At 55.1% G+C, this 24,779-nt stretch overlaps 2 protein-coding genes across 8 annotated transcripts in view; both read left to right on the forward strand.

The window, feature by feature from the left end:
* The window catches only part of PER2 (period circadian regulator 2), a 39,924-nt gene extending 27,161 nt beyond the window's left edge, over positions 1-12,763 (forward strand). For both annotated transcript variants that reach the window (XM_004743726.3, XM_045066680.1), the window contains exons 17-23: positions 133-297; positions 1,125-1,364; positions 3,426-4,264; positions 6,326-6,512; positions 7,596-7,788; positions 8,700-8,850; positions 10,602-12,763. In XM_004743726.3, the coding sequence (XP_004743783.1) occupies positions 133-297; positions 1,125-1,364; positions 3,426-4,264; positions 6,326-6,512; positions 7,596-7,788; positions 8,700-8,850; positions 10,602-10,751 (1,925 nt within the window). In that variant the 3' untranslated portion in view covers positions 10,752-12,763. The remainder of the gene's footprint in view (positions 1-132; positions 298-1,124; positions 1,365-3,425; positions 4,265-6,325; positions 6,513-7,595; positions 7,789-8,699; positions 8,851-10,601) is intronic.
* Positions 12,764-15,138: 2,375 nt separating this feature from the next.
* Positions 15,139-19,178, forward strand: HES6 (hes family bHLH transcription factor 6). Of its 6 annotated transcripts, XM_045066761.1 has the most exons (6): positions 15,141-15,182; positions 15,717-15,797; positions 17,004-17,125; positions 17,648-17,734; positions 17,847-17,928; positions 18,155-19,178. In XM_045066761.1, exons 3-6 carry the CDS (start codon positions 17,081-17,083, stop codon positions 18,580-18,582), a joined length of 642 nt encoding a protein of 213 aa, XP_044922696.1. In that variant the 5' UTR covers positions 15,141-15,182; positions 15,717-15,797; positions 17,004-17,080; the 3' UTR covers positions 18,583-19,178. The 6 variants fall into 6 exon arrangements, with proteins under 6 accessions (XP_012907302.1, XP_044922696.1, XP_012907301.1 ...); XM_013051848.2 differs by lacking the exon at positions 15,717-15,797 and having other exon boundaries at positions 15,139-15,182; XM_013051847.2 differs by lacking the exon at positions 15,141-15,182 and having other exon boundaries at positions 15,571-15,797.
* Positions 19,179-24,779: the final 5,601 nt, after the last annotated feature.

Consider the following 24,779-nt stretch of genomic DNA (forward strand, 5'->3'; position numbering starts at 1 on the left):
TTATGTGCCCGGGTATATGCAGGCTCTATGGGTCCCCAGGGTATTGGTGCACCGCGTAGACAGTGGGGTGTCTTGTCTGAGCAGTTTGCTTTTGTTGCATTTCTGTGTCTGTGTCCATTTCCTCATATAAAGAGACAGCGTCATCCTCCAAGGTGAACAGCCACGCGGGGGTCAGCGCACACCTGCCATCACTGACGCTGCCCAGCAAGGCGGAGAGTGTAGTGTCCCTCACCAGCCAGTGCAGCTACAGCAGCACCATCGTGCATGTGGGTGACAAGAAGCCGCAGCCCGAGCTTGGTACGCTTGTTGGTTCACCAACTATGTCGAGAGCGGTCTGATTTTAACGATGAAAATTAGAAATTCAGGTGCAGAAGCAGGGCGGGGTAGAGCTACCCCTGTCCTGGTCCCAGCCACCCCTGTCCCAGTCCCAGTCCCTCCTGGTCCCAGGGCCCCTGTCCTAGCCCCCACTGCACTCCAGGTCCACCTGGCGGCAGTTGTCTACTCCGGCGCCCACCGGGCAGAGGCCATGGTGGTGCTGAGCCCCGGCCTCCCAGGGAATGAGTGAGGGTCCTGGGCCTCCCACTTCTGTGGGGTTGAGGATCCCTGCCCCCTCCCCTGTTGGAGGACAGGAGCCAGGACAGGTCCTACCTGCCAGATACCATCCCTGAGTTACCCTGTTCCTCACAACACCCACGAGGGGATGGAAACCCAGATTTGTTCTGTGGTGGGAAGACAGGGACATTGAGGGGAGAGTGCATGGGAGGGAGCCAGCAGGTCCTGAAGAAGGACAGGGGCCCCACGCCGGCTCAGGATGTTGTGCTCTCAGAGCCAAGGACAGACCAGGAGCAGCATCTTCAACGTGGGGCTGAGACCCCAGGTACCCCACATTTCAGTTTGCTTCGAAGACCAATCCTGGAGCTGCCCAGGCAGTGAAGCTTTCTGTCCTTGTCTTGTGCCTTTGATGGTGAACTTTTCTCAGAGAGCTGCCTGAACGTATCACAGGTTTCAGCCCCAAGCTCTGGCAGCACGAGGAATCGCACGTGTATGCAAGGGGCTACCTTCTTCAGAGATGCCAGGTGCTTTTTTCTGTTGTTTTAAGCCCCAGTGCCCGTCTTCTGTTACAGAGCTGGTGGAAGATGCCATGAGTGGGCCTGAGTCTCTGGACGGACGGCCGTGCATCCTGGGCACGGAGAAGGAGCCCCTCAGGACGCTGGGCCTTACCAAGGAAGTGCTGGCTGCCCACACCCAGAAGGAGGAACAGAGCTTCCTGCTTAAGTTCAAGGAGATGCGAAAACTCACTATCTTCCAGTCTCGCTGCCATTATTACTTACAGGAAAAGTCCAAGGGGCAGCTGAGTGAGAGAGGTAAGTGGCAAAACCACATTTTAAAGATGTTCTTCTTGGTAGAGTCCAGGGCTCCTGTTGATGTGTGGAATGGCCCCAGTTAGATATGGGCTGGAACTTCCCAGTGATGCAGTCTGTTTCAGTAGAAACAGGTGTCCTGGCAACAGTGCTAGCAAGAGCAGCAATAGTCCCAGGCTGGCCTGCATGGAAGTCAGAGCTGCCACCTCAGATGTCTCTCACTGGGAGACTGTGAGGGGCAGGGGACTCTACCCGCCCCATAGGACTGACGGGGCACATGGCGTCAGACTCCTGAGGACACCATAGGAGGGAGTGATCCCCTTCTCCCCAGATGCCTTCCTAACTGGGGGGCCTTAAGGCTGGAGGATAGACCCTGGGAGTACAGAAAGCTGCCTTTCAGACTGAGAGCCAGCAGGGGATCGAAGGGCATGGGGTGAAGATAGACAGGGCTGGACTGATCAGAGACACCACCTTTTCCCAGGGCTCCCCAGGCCAGACACAGGGATCAGAGCTAGTGAGCCCAGGAGACATATGCACCATGAGAACCCAGCTTCCCCTGGATCTCTAGGCAGACACACCACAAAGTGAAAATATGAAAAGTAAAAGAGACTGATGCTGCCAAGGATTATGTCTCTTCTAGTCTTTTCCTTTTCTCCTTTTTCCCCAGACTTAGGGTGACTGTTAGGCCTAATTTCTTTGGAAATTAGGAGAAAGTGTCATCCCCCCCACCTTGGGCAGACCCACTCTGTGGGCCTGATTTAGTACGGAGTTCCAGCTCCCTCTTGCCTCCCTTGGCCCAGCAGTTTTTGCAGTGCACAGACTGTGCAGCCGTCCACAGCAATCCTTTCTAGACCCTGATGTGCAATCCCAGGAGCCCAGTGCTTCAGCCAGTAGTCCCACCAGGGGACAGATTTCCTATAGAAAAAACAACAGGTGAGAGTCTGAGTCACAAAGCCTTTACCCACTTAGCACTTTGCCTTGGATTGGTCCATTTGTCTTCAGCATGGAGTAAAGGTTAAGGGAGCACCTGTTGGCATTGCTGACAGAAGGTGTCCCCACATACCTGCTGCAGAAGCCCAGAGTTATCCTGTGTGACAGGAGAGGAGAAACTAAGGTTCCTGGGACCATCCCAGGCATGGCATGACCCCCCAGCTCAACCAACATACTTCCCCTGCTAGCCCAGGCCCGAGGGTGGAGTGTGGGGACAAGTCCAGAGTCCCTTCTGCTACCCTTGGAGACTTCCAGCCTTCTGAAGAAAAAAGCATTGCCCATCAGAGAGAAGGAAGGTAGTTCCAAGAGCATGTGCTCCCTTCCATCCTCTGACTTCCCTTTGGGCTGGAGTCCAGGCTCCCTCTGACAGGCAAAGCAGGAAGCAGCTCATTTTAAGGAACAGTAGTGATGAAGCTCATAAAATTGAAAAATAGGTTAGATGATCGGGGTGTTCACCTTCACATTTCACAAACCAGTACTGGGGAACAGCTGACATGTACCAGGCTTTTTACTTTTTTGAGCAAATGAAATCTTTATTTATTTATTTAAAGATTTTATTTATTTATTTATTTATTTGACAGAGAGAAATCACAAATAGACGGAAAGGCAGGCAGAGAGAGAGAGGGAAGCAGGCTCCCCACTGAGCAGAGAGCCCGATGCGGGACTCGATCCCAGGACCCTGAGATCATGACCTGAGCCGAAGGCAGCGGCTTAACTCACTGAGCCACCCAGGCGCCCAAATGAAATCTTTTAAATACAACTTTTCATCACTATTATTTTGTCAGGGAAAGGGTATTTTAACACCAGATGAAAAACAGGGCATGTGATCTTGCAATTAATGGCCGTCCTTAAAATTGGGTGACTCTGGTTTTAGGAAGACTTTGCCCTGATTGTTCTCACTTCACTGAGGCCGGGCAGCACCTGACAGTGGCCTGAGTGGCCACAGGCTGACATTTGGAAACACGGGACTGCTGAACTAGGATGTGTCCTCATGTTTCCAGGGCCTAGGAGTCTGAAAACTGGCAAACACATAAATGTTTGCATCTTAACCCTGGTGTTTTCCCATTACTTTAGCTGCACCAGGACTAAGAAATGCTTCTGGAATAGATTCATCTTGGAAAAAAACTGGGAAGAACAGAAAACTGAAGTCCAAACGGGCCAAGCCTCGAGACTCTTCTGAGAGCACTGGGTCTGGGGGCCCTGCGACCCACCGGCCCCCGCTGATGGGCCTGAATGCCACAGCCTGGTCACCTTGGGACACGTCCCAGTCCAGCTGCCCCACAACGCCCTTCCCTGCCTCAGTGCCTGCTTACCCCCTGCCTGTGTTTCCAGCCCCAGGAATCATGCCCACACCAGGGATGGTGGCGTCGGCACCCCTGGCTCCCCAGGCCAGCTTCGCAGTGCCCGCCGTGCCCATGGACACCCAGCATGAGTTTGCCATCCAGCACCCGCCGTTCGCTGTCCCCTTGACCCCAGTCATGGCATTGGTGTTACCCAACTATTCCTTCCCTTCAGTGACCCCCAGCCTGTCCCAGGCCTTCTTCCCAGGCCAGCCTAACTTTTTGTCTGAGATGATCCCTGCCTCGCAGCCTGAGCTCCCCAGCCAGACCTCACCCCACAAAGCACCATGCACGTGTCCTCTGGCGGAGCGTGGGCTGGCAGCTTCTCGCGCAGCCACCCCCGTGTCCCCACCATCTGCCTCTGGGCCCCCGGGCAGAGCCTCCCCTCCACTCTTCCAGTCCCGAGGCAGCTCGCCTCTGCAGCTCAACCTGCTGCAGCTGGAGGAGGTCCCTGAGGGCAGCGCCGCGGCCTCAGGAACGGCAGGGCCCGCAGGGACAGCGGGGACAGTGGGTGCAGGGCCTGACTGCAGACCTTCCACATCCTGGGACCGGCAGCCGAAGGCCTCGCCAATCGTAAGCATTTCCTGTCTTCCTTACCTAAAGCAGGCAGCGGGGCGCAGGGACAGGGCGAGCACGTGCGTACCTGTCTCCCCTCCTGCCACACGGTTCCAGTTGTGACCTAAATACATGGGCTGGACGGGAATGTTTTCCGGCTCAGCGACCCTGTCAGAGTAGACCCCTGGCAGCTTCTTATTGTCTGGGGGTCCAGATGAAGGAAGCCACTGGATTGTCTGATGGGGGACACGGGTCCAGGTACACACACGTGACTTCCATGACTCGCTCTGGGCCCCAATATTTTCAGTAAAACTCTGTGGATAAAGCACAGGCAGGTTGAATGCCAGAACTCAGACCCCTTGGAGGGCAGTGGGGGGAAGGGGTGTTGGCCGCAGAGGCACTCTGGGGGGCAGGGAGTCAGAGGCCTGAGCTCTGAAACCAGGCCACATGCGCCCCTCCTCCCAAGTCCTACGGGATGCTGGTGTGCTGTTCTTGTTCAGTTAATGAAGTCGTGAGCTGCTTCCAGTGAACCACTGGTATGTGGTGACCACACTGAGGGGTGCAGTGACCACGCTGAGTGACCGGGCTGAGTCACTGTGCTGAGGGGTGTAGTGACTGCGCTGAGTGACCACACTAAGGGGTATGGTGACCGCACTGAGTGACAATGCTGAGGGGTGTAGTGACCACTCTGAGTGACCGGGCTGAGTCACTTTGTTGAGTGGTGTAGTGACTGCTGAGTGACCACACTAAGGGGTATGGTGACCGCACTGAGTGACCGCACTGAGGGGTGTAGTGGCCATGCTGAGCTGTGTAGTGACTGCTCTGAGTGACCATGCTGAGGGGGGCGGTAACCACACTGAGGGATATAGTCACGCTAGCAGGGCAATGCGGCCACTGGCGCCCCTGCCCTTGCTCCCCTCCCGGGGAGCAAGTCTCGAAGTCTCAAGTAAACACCTCCATGTGCCAGGGGGCCCCCCGACTCCTGTGTCTGGGGTCCTGGGCCTATCGTGCTGGTTCTGAGGGTCAGAGGGTCAGGATGCTGTCAGGTCAAGGCCATGCCCACTGGGAAGCCAGATTCCCCTCCCCCATCCCACAGGTCAGCAGTCACTGGGGTGCTGCTGACGCGCTTCCCCTCTTCCCTGTCTGCCAGGGTATGGGAACGAGCAGAAGGCCTTTCTCTCAGGGACCCAAGACGCGCTGTCTTTGGTGTGACCTTCCCAAAATTAAGGTTATTAGATGACACTCATAGACCACTAGCAAGGGTGTTGCTGTAGACTTAATAACCGGGGCGGGGGGGCATGTTCGTTTCGTCTTATTCATTAGCGGTGAAGGAGGACCAGCGACCTAAGGAGGATGGCACTTTGCTCTGTCTCTGAGCAGCCCTGTGCAGACAGCGCTGTGCAGCTCCCCCGAGCCCTGTTCTGTGTGCTGAGCCCTGACTGTGCACAGAACCTCTCTCTGTATGCAGAGCCCTGACAGTGTGCAAAGCCTCTCTCTCTGGGCAGAGCCCTGACTATGTGCAGATCCTCTCTCTATATGCAGAGCCCTGACTGTGCACAGACCCTCTCTCTGTGCACAGAGCGCCTGACTCTGCGTAGAGCCCTGACTGTGCACCAACACCCACTCTATACATAGAGCTCTGACAGTGAGCAGAGGTTCTTTCTGTGCACCAAGCCTTTGACTGTGTGCAGAGCCCTGACTGTGCACCAACTCCCTCTCTATACACAGAGCCCTTACTGTGCACTGAACCCTCTCTGTGCACTGCACCCTGACTGTGTGCTGAGCTTCTCTCTGTATGCAGAGCCCTGACTATGCACAGAGCCCAATTCTGTGTTCTGTACCCTGACTGTGCAAAGAGCCTCTCTCTGTATGCAGAGCCCTGGCTGTGTGCAGAGCCCTGTTCTGTGCAATCACACCCCAACTGTGCACAGAGCCTCTCTCTTTATGCAGAGCCCTGATGGTATGCTGAGCCCCTCTGTGTATACAGAGCCCTGACAATGTGCAGAGCCCCATTCTGTGTGCCGAGCCCCATTCTGTGCACTGAGCCCTGACTGTGCTATCTTCTCCCTGTTCCCAAAGCATGAGGAACCTGCAGATGCCCGGAACAGTGATGCCCTCTCCACATCCAGTGGCCTGCTGGACCTCTTGCTGCACGAGGACCTGTGCTCAGCCACAGGGTCGGCCCTATCTGGGAGCGGAGCCTCTGCTACATCCGACTCCCTGGGCTCAGGCTCACTGGGCTGCACTACATCCAGAAGTGGAGCAGGTATGTTGTTGGCGCTGGGAGCACCCAAATCCTGTGGGTGTTGGGTGTGTTTCAGTTGCTGGATTTCAGGTTTGTTTAGATGATGGCCACCTAATGTTCTTGGGCGTCCGCAGCTTTTCCTGCACCCCAGGCCACAGGCCTGTGTGTGCTCAGGGCCTGGTATCCAGTGCAGACCAGGTCCTCACGGGCATCCAGCTGGTGCTCCCAAGTGCCTCCCCAGAGCCTGCAGCCGTGGCTGCCAGCTCTGTCCTCCTGCCTTGCCCTGCTGATGTGCATCCCCGCTGCCCATTTGCTGTGGACATTGCTGTTATCACAGGCCTCCACGCCGCCAGCCCTTTTGGACCATCTTGGACCATCCCTCAGAGTCTCTGGGCCTGCCAGGAGGGCTGGTCGTGCTCCCCTTGCTGAGTTAGCTCCCCTCGCGTGAAGCTAGGGCATGGGGGTGTGCTTTACCAGGGAGGATCACTCAGGTGTGATCTGGAACAGCCGCATCCTCTCCCCACTGACTGAGCACCCGTCTTCACCTGTTCTCTGGTTTTGCTCCCCACAGAGGCTGATGGCAGAGTGTGCCAGGCCAGCTGTCCTCCACTGACAAAACCAGCTTCTCTGTGGCCTGACCTAGTCAAGGAGCAGGAGCATGATTTCTTTTGGCCGGGGGGGGCAGGGGAGGGGAGGGCGTTGCTTACAGGGGAAGAGGGAGAGAGAGAATCTGAAGCAGGCTCCATGCCAGCATGCAGAACCTGATGTGGTTCTCCACATCTCCATCCCATGACCCTGAGGTCATGACCTGAGCTGAAATTAGGAATTGGACACTTAACTGACAGAGCCCCCAGGCACCCCGAAGGAGCACAATTTCTAAGACGCAGCCCCATCTGGACTTCTCAGGGCTGACCCGGGAGAGAATCGTCCCCATGGTGCTGGCTGGTATTATCCAGATAATTTGAGAACTGAAAAGAGGAGGCAAAACCTACCTATCTAGGCACTCGTTACCACGTCAAACCCTTTGGCTCCCTAAAACTGCCATTTTATGAGGTTTAACTTCACATGAAAGGTTTTCACTTGCCACGTATTGTGTTTTTAAAGGCAGTAGTGACACAGGTCACACCAGCAAGTATTTTGGAAGCATTGACTCTTCGGAGAAGAACCACAAAGCGAAAGCAAAGGCAGATATGGAAGAAAGTGAGCAGTTCATCAAGTATGTCCTGCAGGACCCGGTCTGGTTGCTGATGGCCGACACAGATGATAGCGTCATGATGACCTACCAGATGCCTTCCCGGTAACCCCCGACTTCTCCTAGGGACATGGGCTCACTAAGCAACAAGGCCACCCAGTCGGGGAGACTTCCCACTGAGAGCCTCGCCTCTGATTATATGAACGGAGAAGGAGGGTCACTCTGGATGGCTCCGTGGTCCCGCGGAGAACTGCGGGTGACCTGCTGTAGGCTGGGAGGAGGACAGGCTCCCTTCCAACCCCCGTCATATTGCTGGGCTCACAAGGTGTTTGTGCCAACGTCTCCCTTTGGCTCAGTTGCCTGTTCCCCTGTGGGCGAGATGGGCTGTGTCCATCCTGGAGATACAGGAGCTCAGGGAGGTGAGCAGCCTGGGCCACCAGCTGCTCTGGGGTTAGCAGGTCTGTGCTTCTGCCCCACGTCAGTCTGGTCTAGGGACCGCTATGGTCCCTGTGCCTCGGAGCCCCATGGTGGGAGGAGCCAGGGAAGGAAGGAGGGATTACCGCAGAGGCTCAGGACTTTCAGGCTTCTGGGGGCAGGTGGGAGGGGGGTCTGGGTTTCCTTGTCTGGGGCAGCTTCCAGCCAGCCCAGTGTCTGCTGGGGAGCTAGGACGGTTGGTTACCCCACCTGCTGCCTTGTTGGTCAGAGTGTCCAGCTAACCAGCCTGTACAGAACCAAGTGTCTGTGGGTGCCCAGTCCCGCTAATTTCAAATAAAACCTAGATCGTAACTTGGGTTATTTTAATAGAAAAACTACAGATGATAGTCTATGGAGGTTAAGGTGCCTTAAGTAGGGTAGTTTATTTTACAGAAAAAGGAAATTAGTATTAAACAAAATCATCTAAAATTAATCCTGAAAGAGTTGCTAGAAAAAGAGGGTTTTGTTTTGTTTTGTTTTTTAAACCACAGAACCCCCTTCAGGTGCTGTACAGCTTACCTGTTTCTAACTGTTTTGTGAAGGAATTTGGAAACAGTGTTGAAGGAAGACCGGGAGAAGCTGAGAGCCATGCAGAAGTCCCAGCCCCACTTCACTGAGGGCCAGAGGCAGGAGCTGCTGGACGTGCATCCATGGCTGAGGGGCAGCCGCCTGCCTGCCGCCCTGGACCTCATGGTGAGCTCAGGATGCCTGTGCGCACTCCCCACAGACCTTAGCACTCTCAGTACCCCTCAAACTTCCAAAGCTAGAAAGAGTCTGTTCACGAAGACAAATGATCCCAGGATGCTACTGAGTCTACTTTAAGGAATTTTGCAACCTTGTTCCCGAAAAGATCTGAATATTCCCTCTCAGTGGCATACTGAAATTTGAATGTTGTTTCTTTCTTTCATTTATTTGCAATTAAAAAAACAAACTAGGAAGAAGCTCTCCTACCATGAGCCCTCACTGTCTGCATAGACCATTAGATAACGGTGGGAACACCACTCCTTCCAGGCCTCAGGGACCTGCAGCCACACCCTCCTCCTCCACAGGACTTGCGGAGTCATGTCTGTGCCCATCCCCATGCCCTGCCCACCCTGAGCCCCACACCCTGGAAGCCATTCACTTCAGGGTCTCCGTGTCCTTCAGCCTCCGAACGCACTGCCCTCTCAGTCCTCCGGCTTCAGGACAGAACCCTGACACCCCCATCCCCTCCAGCACTGTCCACTGCTTCAAGCCACAGTGCTCTTTCAGCTGGATCTTCACAGTGGCCTCCTCACTGCGCGTCCTTCCCCCTTGTCCCTACGGTTGTGTCCCTGGCAGCTGTGCCCCAGCCAGTTAAAGTGCTGCAAAGCCATAAAAATCTGATATGTCGCCCCCATCTGCCATCTGCCATTTCTCTTCCCTCACTCTCTGCAACCACATGGGCCTCTCACCTGTCCCTCCTGCCACCTGGCCTTTGCACCTGCCCTTCCCTCTGCTGGGAGGCCCTTCTCTCAGTCACATGGCTCCTCCCGGCTTCCTTCAGGGGTTTTCGTCACATACCGCAGGATTGGCTGTCTATCACCTCCTAGCAAAAACCCCAAGCCTTAGTGGCCTAAAGCCGTGAACACTTACACTGTCCCAGTGTTTCTTTGGTCTGGGAATTAAGGAGCAGCTTGCCTGGGCAGTTAGGGCTCAGAGTTTCTCGTGAAGGTGAGGGCAAGATGTCAGCGGGGGCTTCTGTCGTCACCTAAAGGCTAGAAGCCCCACTTCCCAGGGAGCGAGACTCTACCCTGTGAGGGGAGGGTGTCACAGACCCCCTGCCCCAATCTCGGGCCTTCTCTGGTTCTGAAGGCCCAGAATAAGATTGTAGGTCTCGTCCATGTGCCATGTTCCTCTAGGCTTTCATCTTGAATATGCTGGGGACACCTGTCACTTGGGCTATTGTCCCTCTCTCCTCCCAGGATCTCCCCTCCCCTCTTCTCCAGGGCAGAGATTTTCATCTTTGTTTGCTGGAGAATCCCAGTCCTTGGGACCTGCCTGGAGCATTACAGGTGATCAACAGATAGTCAGGGAATGAGACAGTACTTTGTTGTGCCCACTTTCTGCACAAGAAAACTGAGGTTGGAGAAGGCAGTTAAACTGGACTTTGACTGTGGTCCCACAGGCAGGAAGGGGAGGAGCTGGGACAGAACCTCCAGCCTACGGTTCCACTGTCCTGTCACCATGGAGAGCTGCCTCTCAGATAAGGGCCTGGATGCTCCCCTGGCCTCGGGGAACTGGGGAGTAGGGCCTCTGGGGAGCAGCTCTGACCTCCCTCAAGAGCAGGCGGGGTCCTCAGCGGCTTCCTGCCCTCCCCACTCACCACAGCTAACCCCAGGTCACCTGCACCTCCCTCAGGTCAAACCACTGTTTGGTAATGAAGAGGTCATTTTTGTTACTGACTTTACATCTTTCCCTTTAAGGAATGTATTTACTGTGGGAACAAGGGACAAGACAACATCTGCCCACCCTACGAGGAAGATACCCCTACTCTGGGTCTCAGTGAAGCCACAGATGCCAAAGAGGAGGAAAATGGAGCCCCCTTGAGTCACAGAAGTGAAGAGCGGACCTAGCTCTCCTCCCTGCGCCCCGACAGCTCGTGATCTACATTAGATGGTGCTCAGAAGCGATGAAAGATGTTCATATCTGTCTGTAATGAAATGGACAGATAAACTTATGTCGCTTTTTTTGTTTTAGAAAAAAACATAGTTTTCTGAAGGAATGATTTAAAAACTGTGGAGAGTGGGAAGGGTCGGGGAGGAAATACACTTTGGTATTTAAAACATAAATACAAAGTTTGGGACAGATTTCGTTATTCCTTAACTTGAGAAAGCTGGAATGCCCTCAGCATGCGGCAGGGAGGTTGCCCTAGGGCTCTCAGAGGTCTGTGCCCCGCGGAGGCTTCTGGCTGGCTGGGGGGATTGTCCAGAGACATCTTCCAGCCTGCAGCAAACAGCTGGGATGCTCCCGGTCCTTCCAGAGCTGCCCCCAGGTGTGTTTGGATCAGATCAGATTCTGTGCACTGGGGTCTGCTCTGTATCTAGATCACCTAGACATCATCTAGACAAACTAGATGTTTTTGGAATGTACCAAATGGAGATCCCAGCCTCTCCTAACTTTCTAAGTGTTTCGCGTGTGTCGCTGTGAAGTGTACTTCAGCAAACCAGCAGCTTCTGCTTTGGCTACTAAATGTTGGCAAACCTTTCAATCTGATGTAGCTTGTGTTTTGCCCAAGCCAAGGAGAGATGCTCACTCTGGAAAGAAGAAGCCCCGTGGTTTGTCTGACCAGCTCTATCAGATGGGCACATACCCAGAACCTTCTGTGTATTTCTACATCATCCTTGGGTCCCTTTCAGACCATGACCATATGTAGATAAAATATGGTGTTGACTGTCTCTATGGCGACTTCCCTTTGCAGACCGGTCTCCAGTAGCCACATTTGGAACCCGTTGGTGTCTGTCCTTCAGCTGGAGCCCCCCAGACACGAGCTCTGACACTGTGAGTTGGTGACCCCACCTGTGCTTTCCTGAGTGCCGTGAGCTTGCCTCTCCCCGCACCCTGGGCTGATATGCCAGCCCTTGTTCTTTCCATGAGCCTGACCTCACTCGGGGAAGCTTCTGATCCCAGCAGTGACAGTCCTCATGTCACCAGCACTGTCTGGTCACTGGGACACCGGTGGAGGAGTGAGGCCGGTCTGCCCATTTCCTTACAAAACCTCATGTTGCATTGTGGATTCCAAGGATTGTTTGGGGGAAAGCTATATTGGTCCCTGGAGTGAAGGTTACCGCAAGAGAAAGAGCTGACTTAAGATCGGGTTGAGTTTGTAAAAACAGAAAAGAAAGCAGGCTTTATCCCATCCTCTGATGGAGAAGTGGCTGCAAGAATCAGTGCAGTGTCCTTATAATCTGCTTGGTTTTCAGTCTTACATTTGGATATTAATCCGATTTTTCTTAAACTCCAATGTAAGAATATTGGTGGGTTTTAAAAATTATAAAGTAACAGCACCTTCAGATGCCCAAAATGAGATGGTAGCCTGTGTATTTGTTGGAGAATAGATGCCTTCAAACCTACCCCCTGCCGCTGAGGTCCAATCATTAAGGGATTAGATGCTAGTCAAGGTTACGTGTATGTTACCTAAACACACAATTGTCAAAACATTGTCCACGGCTATGAATGTTTACCATCAGCGTTATTTTATTATATGATCTATGCTCATTGATTGTTAAGTGCATAGCTTAACGCGTGCTGGGCAGTTGACAATAGGAGCATTTTGTGAAATTGTTTACATGGTGCCACGTATCAAGACGTGTTTCCCTTAGTATGTGTGCTTACACAGGGGTTATAAAACCTTGTTCTCGATTTTAAACTGAGCCTTCTTTTTAATCTATTCCTGAAAAGACGTGTAAATAAGCTCTCAGAGTCTGTGTAATGACTTGGTCAGCCTTGCCGTTCACGTGGTTTGTTCACACACAGACCAAAATTTCTTCACCCAGTGCAATATGTTTGTTTACTGCTTGTGTCTTTTTATGACTGTTTTTGCTTTTTAGAAAATTGCTAAATAAAGCAAGTATATTTTTGTTGTTAATTGTATGTACTTTTTAAAAAGATTTTTATTTTATTTTATTTGACAGAGAGAGAGAGACATCACAAGTAGGCAGAGAGGCAGGCAGAGTGGGGGGGAAGCAGGCTCCCCGCCAAGCAGAGAGCCTGATGTGGGGCTCCATCCCAGGATGCTGAGATCATGACCTGAGCGGAAGGCAGAGGCTTAACCCACTGAGCCACCCAGGCACCCCTAATTGTATGTACTTTTAATGAAGCATGGGGCCAAAACCATAGAGATCAAAGATTACCAAAAGATGAAACAAGAAGGAAAGGAAGAAAAAGAACTTCAGAAATGCTGTGTGAGGAGTCACGTCAGTCTCAAAGACCTGCCGCATCTCTTCCATGGCACAGCTGGTCCCTTCCTGCGCATGTATGTGGGCATCTCTCTCCCGTACCCCCGCCGCTCGCTGCCCTAGCTGCCCAGGGTATTCTTAAGATGCAACATCACAGAATGTAAATCTAATCCTGTGACCCAGTGCTGCCACAGGCTTTTCACTTGCAGACACAGGGGTGGGGCTTCCTGACTCAGCCCCCAGCTCCAGTCCACTCTGAGATGGCCCCAGGCACCCAGTCTCTTCCCTTTGTGCCCTGTGTTCCTCCTGGGCTAGCTGGCAGTGTACTGGCCACGGGGCTGAAGGCAGAGGTTAGAAGGATGCCAGCCAGAAAGGTCTCCTGCTCCATCAGAGACCATAGAGGCAGCACCGCAAAATCCCCTCCCTGCATGCAGCCGGTTCTTGCCATAGTGACGGCTCCTTGCCCGGCCCGCAAAACAGGGGAGTGCTGCTTCCAACTTCCTCCCACTTTTCATACCCATACCATGGGAAACAGAGCAAGGAGAGGAATGGATCCTGGACCCAGTGCCCAGCCTCCCAGAAGCTCCCTGAGTAGGAGGGAAGACTTGACTCCCTGCCTCCTAGCCTGGTGGTGATGGGGGGATGGGGTGGGGGTAGGGGAACAAAGGCAAAGTCCTCCAAGTGGGTATGGAAGCCTCCGCAAACTGGCCTTAAATGGCCAGATATGGCCGTTTCACCGAACTGAATGCCACTGGGGACTCTTAATTGCATTTTCATTTACCATATAACCCCAAAGTCACCCCCTGGTTTATTTCCAGACCAAAAGGAGCTTCTCCAAGCTTTCTAGGCTGATTGCCTACAAGGGGCCTGAACGTCCATAGGCTGGCTGCTGCCTTTGTTCCCTGGGGATTTATGGCCTGCCACCCCTGCCGCTAACTGGTCCCCCTGTGGCCACCACAGCCCTGCCCAGACTCTGCTGGCCTCTGTTCCTGGATCTGGGGGGATCAAAGGGCCCAAATGCTCAGGAAGTCTGTGCTCAAGCAACCTTTGAAGGTAGGATCAGTCCAAGGGACAAATGGCAGGAAATGGGTCCACTAGGGGAGGCCATGCAAAGGAGGGAGAGAGGGCTTGGTGTCCCTGAGATGGAACAGCCAGGCTTCTGGGAGGGCCAAGCCAGCCAGCCAATGGACCCACTAAGGGAAATGGAGGCGAACTTCAAAGATGGGTCATTGGGGAACTTCTGGTCCAGCCAAACATCTTATTGACTCCTAATACCTTGCTCTATCCTTGTGCTTTTTTTCCTCAGGGTTCTTGGTCACAATGAGGCATACCTCAGCACTTAATTTCTCCTTCCTTCAACTCTATAGAAAGCATTCCTCAAACCCCACCTTCCCATGTAAGACTCTTGAGGTCCCTATCTCTCGCTTCAGACTCCTCCCTTCTCCTGACAACTGTCAATCCTTTTGTTTTTACATAGTCAGCTTTATATCATGTTCCGTAACAGTAATGATAAGTCTTCCTTATCTTCTCTATAGATTGATTATAAATGTTGAAACCTCATGAACAGTGTTATATTGTTGTGATGGTGAAAGAACTGTTAACTCCTAGGTCAACAGTGTGCTGAGATTACATTTCTCTTTGGGGGGAGCTTTTTGTTTTTCCTGGAGTTCCTAGTTGCCTCTCATTTTTTGCTTGTACTATTCACATTTATCAGGCCTTCCTCCCCACACCCATGCCCCATCCAATCAAGTGTTCTATTGGTCTTTTCCCAGAGGCCTCCCCCAGGGTGTTGACCATCCTGTTCTAACAGGGACTGCCTTTCATAAAGAGCATTCTAAAATACCTCTTTGGCTTTGTTCAAATAATATAATGGGTAATGGGAGACATATGCATCAGACTACAAGCAGTTTCACTGAGGTGTTTTTTTTTTTCATATTTCATATTCTCAAAGTAGTGGAAACTTAATTGTACTTACTTAAAGGTCTCCTTCCCTGGAGTGATGTCACAATGGTATAGTAAAGTCACAGGCTAGTTACGGGCTCTCATGAGGTCCACAGTGAGCTCCCTCCCCTGTCAGACCCACCACCAGGAGTAAGGAGAGGAGAGAAGGTGGGTCTCTGGGCAGCCAGGAGAGGGGGAAGGAAGAGACCTGAACTTTCTGGCATGCAGGGGAGATTGAGAACAGCAGGGGATGACTGAAGTAAAGGAATAGGTTTCTCTACCTGGATGAGCAGTGCTAGGCTGGGGAGGTCTTAGAAGCCTGCTCATAGAGAAGCAGATAAGAGGCTGAGTGATAAGAGGTGATGGGAGGTGAAAATCAGCACAGAAAAAACTCTCAGGTAGTTATAGATAGAGGTCTATCTATCTTTAGATAGACTTTGGGAAACGTCAAACCTCTTACCAAACCCACCCTGTCTGTAAAGGTCCTTCTGGTGGGGAGCCCAAAGTGAAATAGTCACAGGGAGTAAGATCCATCTTCAGGTGGCTAGGGTGGGGCCTATCTGTGGCCATACCTACCACCCACTGCACTGTAGTCCCTGGATGTTTCCTTCCCCTACTGCTTTCCAGCCAGGCTCGGGACAACCCCTCCCCTTCCCGACCCACCCAGGCTTCTGCTGAGGCCAGGCTCTGTGCTGGTTGTAGATAGGAGATCCCGGGTACCCTTGACAAGGGATGCTTACAGTCTCAAGGGCTGCAGAACAGACCCTGACAAACCAGTCTCTGGTAAGTAGTACAGAACTGGGTAACGGTGCAATGTGACTGTGGGGAAGGTGCCCTCCCCCCACCCCCCCAAAGAGGAAAGGAATAGGGAAGCTGTGGCCTAAACAGTGAGGAAATAAATATTTGGAGGAGTGTTGAAGAATGTTCCAGGTGGAAGGCTCAATCTGTGCAAAGGGCTGGTGGCCAGAGCCCATCTTGCCATTCCAGCTTTGCTGCACTGGGAAGTGTACATAGGCCAGTGGAGCAGGGAACAGGTGGCGGTCCCCACGGTGCTGCCCAAGGGCGCGGCCCCACGGTCCACCCACCCCACCCGCAGGGAGGCCAGTCTGGCAGATGGGCGGCCCTCGGTGGGGGTGGCGGTCGTCTGGCGGACACAAGCTCACCCGCCACCCACCGCGGGACAAAGCAGGCCTAGACAAAGGCGCGGCCAACACCTGTCGCTCTTGGCGCGGCCCCGCTTTTCTCCACCGAAGCGGCTGCAGCTGCCAACTGTCATGGGCATCAAGTTACGGGGACCAGAAGGCGGCCTACGCTGGTCTGTTGAGGGGAGGGCTGGGAGGGAAAGGGAGCTGAGGGGGAACAGGGCGGAGGGCGGGGGACGGGGGACGAAGGAGACTGGCCTCGGTGAATGAACAGGAGTGGGGACCACGGAAGGACGGTCGGCCAGGGAGCTGGGAGAACAGGGAAGAGTGGGCGGGGAGGAGGACCAGAGAAGGGTGGGGAGGAGTTCAGGGATGTACAGCGGCGGCGGCGGTGGTGGTGGGGGGTTGTTTGTGGCCGGGAAGGAAAGGGAGGTCAAAGGGGGGCAAGGGAGCGAAGGGGATTAGGGGGACATAGGGAGCTGGGTGGACAGCGATGATGATTAGAAGAGAATGGGTGGCTGCTGGGGGTGGGGGGGTGGTACTAGGGAAAAGGGGGCGGGCGGGGGAAGGATGACCTGAGAAGGAGAGCCGGGAGGAGGGGCGGCGCCGACGGGCCGGCGGGCCCAGCCCCGGTAGGATCCCCGCGAGGGAGGAGGGCGGTGTCGAGGATCGAGTCCGGTGTCTGGACCCACAAATACGCAAGAAACTCAAGGGAGCTATGTGGCCGCTCCCACCCCCGCTACCCATGGGCCTCCAACTCGCCGGGACTCCGTAGCTATCCCGGGCCGGACCCATAGACCTTTCCAGGTCCACAGACCGCGGCCTTGTCTGTGGCTCTGTCCTACAGAATCCAGCACCCCGACACTCGCGCAGGAGCGCGCCTCCCGGGAGGCACCTTGCAGGAACTAAGACAAGTGTGACTGCATGAATGCTGCTCCCACGCACAGCAGACCTGTACGCCTCGCTCAGGTAGGGAGGGCGGCAGAAGCAGCGGGTCACCGCCCCCTCGGGTGCCCCAAGCCTCTGGGATTGCGGGGAGGCCGCTGGGGGCCGCGGCCGCCGACCACGCCCCACCAGCTGCCCGCCGGCCTCGGAGCCGGACAATGCGCGCCGCTCCTATTGGCCGCGGTACGCCTCCAACTCGGCGGCTCTGGCCCACGCGGCCAATCCGTGCATTGAAATGCAAATTAGATGCTATAAAAGGGGCGGGGCCGCAGCTGGCGGAAGACGCGGAGAAGCAAGGGCTGCGGTGGCCTCAGCTGAGCGCAGCGAGGGGCGTGGGCGCTTGCCGCGCTCGCCGCGCTCTGGGCGGTACGGGCCATGGCTAAGGCCCTGGCCACCGGCCGGGACCGTCCGAGCCGGGAGAATGAGGACGGCTGGGAGACCCGGGGGGACCGCAAGGTGCGGGCCGGAGCCTCAGGGGGGCAGGAGAGCAGGGGGGCGGGCGGGCGGGAGGCCCGGGACCGGGGCTCAGCCGCCCGCTTCCCGCAGGCCCGGAAGCCCTTGGTGGAGAAGAAGCGGCGCGCGCGGATCAACGAGAGCCTCCAGGAGCTGCGACTGCTGCTGGCGGGCGCCGAGGTGAGGCGGGCAGGCGGGCGCCCGGGGACCGCTGGGCGGGAGAGCGGGGTTCGCGGCGCGGCCTGGCCTCACCGCCCCCCCCCCACGCCCCCCGGCTCTCCCGCTGGCGCAGGTGCAGGCCAAGCTGGAGAACGCCGAGGTGCTGGAGCTGACGGTGCGGCGTGTGCAGGGCACGCTGCGGGGCCGTGCGCGCGGTGAGTGGCGGTGGGGCGCGCGGGCGGGGCGCGGGGCGCGTTCGCCCAGCCGGCCCGGGTAGCGGACTGGGGACCTCCCCTCCCGGTGCCCCTGTACTGTCGGCGGAGAGGGCGACCTCCGGGTCCCCTGGGTGAGCCCTGTCCCCGCGGGCTGGGCGGGCCTGGCCACCGCAGTGGTAGCTCACTGGACTGGGCGCCGCTCTCTCCTTCCCACTCCTGGGTGCAGAGCGCGAGCAGCTGCAGGCGGAAGCAAGCGAGCGCTTCGCGGCTGGCTACATCCAGTGCATGCACGAGGTGCACACGTTCGTGTCCACGTGCCAGGCCATCGATGCCACTGTCGCCGCAGAACTCCTGAACCACCTGCTTGAATCCATGCCTCTGCGCGAGGGCAGCAGCTTCCGGGATCTGCTGGGGGACGCCCTGGCAGGGCCTCCGGGAGCCCCTGGGCGCCGTGGCTGGCCCACGGGAGGAGGGGTCCTGGGATCCCCTATGCCCAGTTCCCCAGGCCCCGGGGACGACCTGTGCTCCGACCTGGAGGAGGCCCCCGAGGCTGAACTGACCAGAGCTCCTGCTGAAGGGCCAGAGTTGGTGCCAGCAACCCTGGGCAGCTTCACCGCTGCCCGCACAACCCAGAGCGTCTGGAGGCCTTGGTGACTAACACCACCCCGGCTTTTGCAAGGGTGGGTGTGGCCTTCCCTTGCTCTGTTCCCTCCTCCCTGCGGTCCACAGGTGGTGGGGCTGGGGCCCCCCCACTGGCTCCCAGGTCTGCGGGCTCTCTTCCTTCAGTGGCTGGGATGCAGGGCAGTCTGGGTGACCAGCCCTAGACCTGTTTCTTAAGAAAGTATTTCTTATGGACCCCACAGCCCCCCAAGAGTGGGTGGAGGGCGGGAGCTGCAGGCAGGAGGAGGAATCTCACCGAATTACTAGGGTTCTCCAGGGTTTCACTGTCCCAGCCTTCTCAGGTACTGTGTGGATCTGGGGGCAAAGGTGAACGGAATGGTGCTGAAGCCCTTCTTGGTGCTGGGCACTGGTGACGGGACAGAGGGACACCTCAGACCCTGACAGCCCTGGCCTGAGCGGAAGCTTGAACTTGCCACTTGAGTCAGGACACAGGGGAGGCAGAGGCTTTCTGTGGCATTTCCTCCACCTGCCAGAAAGAAGCAGAGCTCCCTGGACCACTTGAGTTTGTGTATTGGGTTACCATCAAATGTTCCAGTTTTATGAAATAAAGCATTTTGGAGAGTTAGTTACCCTTTTGGAGTAAGACTGAATAATGTGATCTCCTTGATGGGTCTAATGGGTAGATACTAAACTAGGGAGGGGTGTTTTTCTTATACTTGATGCTGGCAAATGTTTCTAAAATCTCCTACCCTTTGTCAGCACCATGACAAGCACAGTGGTGGTGGAGAGCAGACACCTGTGGCATGTCTCACGGTGGACAGCGCTCCCACCTCCCTGAGAACTGTGTGCATCCTGGACAGGGACACCATTGTCATGGGGTTTGTCTCCAGAGTAATGAAGTAGCAGGGGAACAGCCTGTCCCCCCCCCCCATTCTCTGGTTCTGGAGCTTCTAGGAATAAAATAAATGCCTACTTCCTAGCCATGTGGTTTGGAAGTTTCCTTCGAAGACCTGTTTTAGGATCCATGAGTGTGATGCAGATGGTGGTCTACTTATGTGAGGTGGTCACTCTTCCTGACAAGAGGGATCTTCCCCCAGTACCACTGAGTTCAGGGTCATGGAGACCCGCCCCATTCATGGTTTGAAATGAAATTGTCATGGTTCTACTCAGCTTGGACTAGAGGTCAAAGTGGGCCCAAGAGGTCAGAACCTTGAGAGGAGGGGGATGGGATGGGCAGCAAGAGTTGAGGGAATTTCCCTCCTGGGGTGGGCCAGGAACCGCAGACAGCATGGGTCAGCTGACAGCAGCCACTGCCAGAGAGAGCCCAGCCTGGTCACTCCTGCTCCAGGACCCTGAAGCAGCTTGGGTTGCCAATGCCCAGACCAGGGCTATGATGTGACAACTCAGGATTGACACCTGGGTCTCCTCTCTGGTTGGGCACCTTTGCTTCAAGAACATCTTTTCCAGCAACCCTTTGACAACACCCCCCCTACCACCACTACCAGGAGTCTTGGCCACCAGGGGTATTTCACCTTGGCTTCTCTGTGGTTCAGTCTCAGACCTCAGCCACTAGGCTATAACCAGATGCAACTTATTTTTAGCAACTGGGGAGAGGTTGGGATGGGCTGGGGGAGGCAGCTCCATACGGTGGGGTCCAAGAGGGATTGGAAATGGTTTTCCTGGGGTGCTTTTAGCTGCCCCAGACAGACTGATGTAGGGTGTATCCACAAGGACACAGATGGAGCATAGGTGCCCATGCAAGACATCTGTTGCCTGTGGCTTGAGCAGCACCCAGAGGCAACTGTGATGCCTTCTGATGCCATTTGGGGAAGGGGACATCCTCCAGGAATTGTTCTGAAGCATCAATGCCTTCCTTTCATGCCCACACTTGTCACATTCTCCCAGAGACCCTGGAAGAGGGCCCAGGGGAACCAGGACTTGGGATGCAAGGTGCAGGAGGCTGACCTGGGGGGAAAGATGTCACTGGGACCAGGACCCTCCTGAGGTCAGAAGCCAGAGCTCTGGTTCTGCGCCACCCCCCCCCCCACCTATGACTCAGTCAGCTCCTACTGTGAGCCTCAAGAGCAGCCTCTTTTCTCAGATACGTAAGTGCTTCCCAGAGCAGTGACCACTATCAGCCTCTACGGGCTGACAGCCCCTCTCGCCTCTTTGCAACATAGACCATTCCTTCTGAAACTCTTTGCAAATTTCCCACTCTGTCAGACAACTATTTCCTACCACCTCCTCTTTCTGAAACCCCCAACTCTCCCTCACAGGCCTTGCTCTTCACTTTGGTAGCCTTGCTTCGTCCTTCCCTGAGATGTGCCTCCTTCCCGCTTCGGGCCCCTGGTCCACTGTATTAGTCTTCTGTGGTTACCATATGTTGCCACAAACTTGGTGGCTGGAAATAACACTAACCAATCATCTTGCATTTCTGTAGGTTAGAAATCTGACACAGGATTTACAAGGCTAAAGGAGAGCCTAGTGCTTTCAGGACAGCTACACTTCCTCCTGGAGGCTTGAGAGTGAATCTATTTCCTTTCCTTTCCCTGTTTCCGAGGCCACCCATATCCTTTGGCAGGTGGCCCCCTTCCTCCACCTTTAAAGCCAGCAACAATGCATCTGTTGCACCCTCCTTCCATAGTCACGTCTCCTTCTGACCCCTATGCCTCCCTCTTCCTTCTACTTTTGAGGACCCTCATAATGACACTGGGCCCACTGGGATAACCCAGGATGATCTCCTTATTTCCAGGTCCTTAGTCCTCAATCAGATTTGCAAAACCTCTCTTGTCCAGAACACTCACAGGTTCTGGGAATGACGATGTGGACACCTTTGGGGGACCATTATTCTGCCAAGCATACCCATGTGGGCCTCTGCGCGGGCATCCTGCCTCCCATCGTGGTGCAGTATGGTGTGGGTTTTCCATGCAGGCATTGGACTTGGTCCCCTCTGACCTCTCAGTGACTTTGCTGCATCACTAATCTCCCCTCCCTCTGCATCATTTTTTTAAAAGATTTTATTTATTTATTTGAGAGAGAGAGATTATATGAGAGATCACAAGTAGGCAGAGGCAGGCAGAGAGAGAGGAGGGAGGAAGCAGGCTCCCCGCTGAGGAGAGAGTCCAATGTGGGGCTCAATCCCAGGACCCTGAGATCGTGACCTGAGCCGAAGGCAGAGGCTTAACCCACTGAGCCCCCCGAGCATCCCCCCCTGCCTCATTCTACAAAGAAGCTGAAACATCTCCATCTAAAGAAAGAGGACACAAAACTTCCCTAGTCTTGCCATACCCCGTTAGCCTCTGCTTCATTGCTCTGCTCCAAAGCAACATTCCTCATGAGCACAGTTTACACTACCTGTCTCCATTTGCACACCTCTCACCCCCCTTCACACCTCTCCAGTCAAGCCATTGTTCCCTCCCCTCCATTGACCCCGCCCTGGTAAAGATCTCCAGGGGCTGCCATGTTTCGAAGTCCAGCTGGCCTGTCTTAAGTTTCTGGCTTACCCTTCTTCCAGTAAAGCACTCCTCATAGGTTATCACTCCCTCCTTCCTGAAACTCTCTCTTCTCTTGACGTCAAAAACATCCAGTATCCTGGGTTGTCACAGGCCATCCCCAATCTCCTTTGCTAGATGCTCCTCTTGTAGATGCACACTTGAGACTCTATGTCCTTCCCCATCACCCCTGTCCAGACTCCACCTGGTCCATTTGGTTTGTCCCATCATGTGCCCTTGATCCAAAGCCCCTCTCTGTCTTAGGGGAGTCCTCCTGTCTGCTTACAATCTATACTCTGACATCTGCTGGGCATCACAAACCACAGCCCAAGCACCACAGACTCACCCTTCCCATGCACTGTCACTGCCCACTCGCTGCTCATTCATGGCTCCCCACTGATTAGACAAAAAAATCTATAGAAGCTACACTCTCTGTCATCTAACCTCCAGTCAATGCAGTGCATGAGCTATACTTTTCTTTTTTTAAAAAAGATTTATGTATTTATTTGAGAGAGCACAAGTGGGAGGGGCAGAGGAAGAGGGAAAGTCCCAAGCTGACTCTCCACTAAGAGTTCCACAAAGGGATTGATCTGACCATCTGAGATCACAACATGAGATCACGATCTGAGCCTAAACCAACAGTCCAGTCCGGCACCCAATGGACAGCGCCTCCCAGGCACCCCATGAGCTCTATTTCTAAATCCAGTCTCCAGTTGTCACCTTTGCACTGACAGAGTGCTGGGATCCTCATCTCATCTTGAACCTAGACTTGGGCAGCTGGGCTAAGTCGCCTCCCCACTTCCTGGTGGGGCTACTGGCAGCTGCCTTCAAGGCTCTACCAGAGCCAGCCCGGCCGCCTCCAATAGCTCTGTAATGGGCGCGGGCCTTGGCGAGCGACCTGGTTTGGAGATCCGGCCGGTCTCACTCAGTACCATTCCTGGTCGGCCTGGAACCGGCGCTGGGGAAGCCGGAGGGATTTGGGAACAAGGGAGCGGAGCTTCAGGGGTTTTCGGCTGGACTCCCGTGGCTTCCAGCTCGCGGAGCTGCTAGAAGGCTGCTTGGGGGTAAGCTGGTGACAGTCCGAAGGTTTTCTGCGTTTCGGGGGGTGGGGGTGGAGGGGAAGGGGTGGAGGGGGTGTGCCCCCCAGGCACTAGCCACGCCCTCGCCCCACCCCGTCCGAGGCGAACCGCGGAGCCTCCTGGGAGATGTAGTTCTTCTCCTTCCACTTCCCTTCCGCGAGGCCGCTTCAGGGGGAGCCGGGACCGCGATTCCCAGAAGCCTCCCGGTCCGGAGGCCACGCCCCCTGCCGCGGGAGCCCAGAGCCGGATCCTCAGCGGGACGGCGTCCAGCTGCCGCAATGAGGCTCTTGCTGTAGGTAAGGGACTTTGCGGCAGACCAAGGCTGGGCTGCGGTCTCTCCAGCAGTCCTGCGACCGGGAGAGGAAGAGAGGAAGGTGCCTCATGGCTCGAGCCGCGCATCCGCGAGAGGGCGCGCAGGCAAGGGCGCCCTGGCCGGTCTCCGCGCAGACAGCCTCCCGGAGTCTCGGGAGGGCAGGAGTATTGACCGCGCAGCCAAAGCCACCAGCGGCAGGTGCCGAGGATGGCGGGGGTCGTCTCAGGCTGCGGAACCGAGGCGGCTTGTTGAGGTGGAGCAGGAGCCTTGCGGACGGGGCCCGAGCCCAAGCCCCAAGCTCTGCGCGGTGTTCACTCTCCACGTGCGCCGAGCACCTGCTGCCCGGAGCACCTCTGCCCCTCCCCTGCGGCCGAGACAGACTGACTGTCGTGGAATTTTCATTCCCTGAAGATGGCCCAGAGCCCGCAGAGAACCACAGGCCATCGCAAACCGCCCAGAGGTCAACAGAGGCATCGCTTTGATAGCAGCCAGGGAAGCCCCTAGTTTATCAGATTATTCTTGTCGGTCCTTGGGTTTAGGTGGATCTAGAAGGAGAAGGGATCAGGTTTTAAACTGGGGACCCAGGGGCCTACCAGCTTCTCGTGGGAGCGCCCAGGCATCTTACTCTGGCTAGAACTGTTCTGCTTTGTGGTTACCTCGACCATCAGAGGATGACATTTGGGGTCCTCTCCTCTTACCCCTCCAGATCATGCCCTCCCTTAAGCTCGAAAAATCTAGTCTGTGCCTGACATCTCAGTCAACAACCATACTGTGGACCTTGTCACCCCTTACAGTTAGGCTAGCTCCCAGCCTGTGCTTGCCTTCTGTGTTATCCACTCTCCCGAGAAATTTGTCAGACCTCATTGAGATCTCTTAGTCTTCTCCCCATATTTCTTTCACAGTCATGCTTCTTGAAAATTACTTCTGTTCTCATTTTCTGCATTTGTTCACCTGTTCACTCATCATAAAATTTCACTCTGGCCCACATTTCTGTTCACCTTACTGAAAACTTCTGGAAGTTTCCGATGGAGTCCTTATTGCCAAGCAGACTCTCCAGATTTCTTCTTACATAAATATTGCAGTATTTGGCACCATTGGTAACCTCATGCTTCTTAACAGCCTGTTCTCGGTCTAGCCATCCTCTTCAACCGTTCCTTCTCAGAACCTCAACAGGGCTCTTCTCAGACTTTGCTTTATTGCTGTCCCATGTTTCCTTCCTTAGTCCTCTTGCCTCTAGACAACAGTCTGTATGATATCCATGGCTTTCCCTCCTGTGTCACTGACTCCAAACTGACTTCCAGCCCAGCTGGTCTCTCTGGAGCTCTTGGGGCATTTATCCAGCTGCCC

Source organism: Mustela putorius, unplaced genomic scaffold, assembly GCF_011764305.1.
Source record: "Mustela putorius furo isolate JIRA1106 unplaced genomic scaffold, ASM1176430v1.1 tig00003869_pilon_pilon_pilon, whole genome shotgun sequence".
Lineage (NCBI taxonomy): Eukaryota > Metazoa > Chordata > Mammalia > Carnivora > Mustelidae > Mustela > Mustela putorius.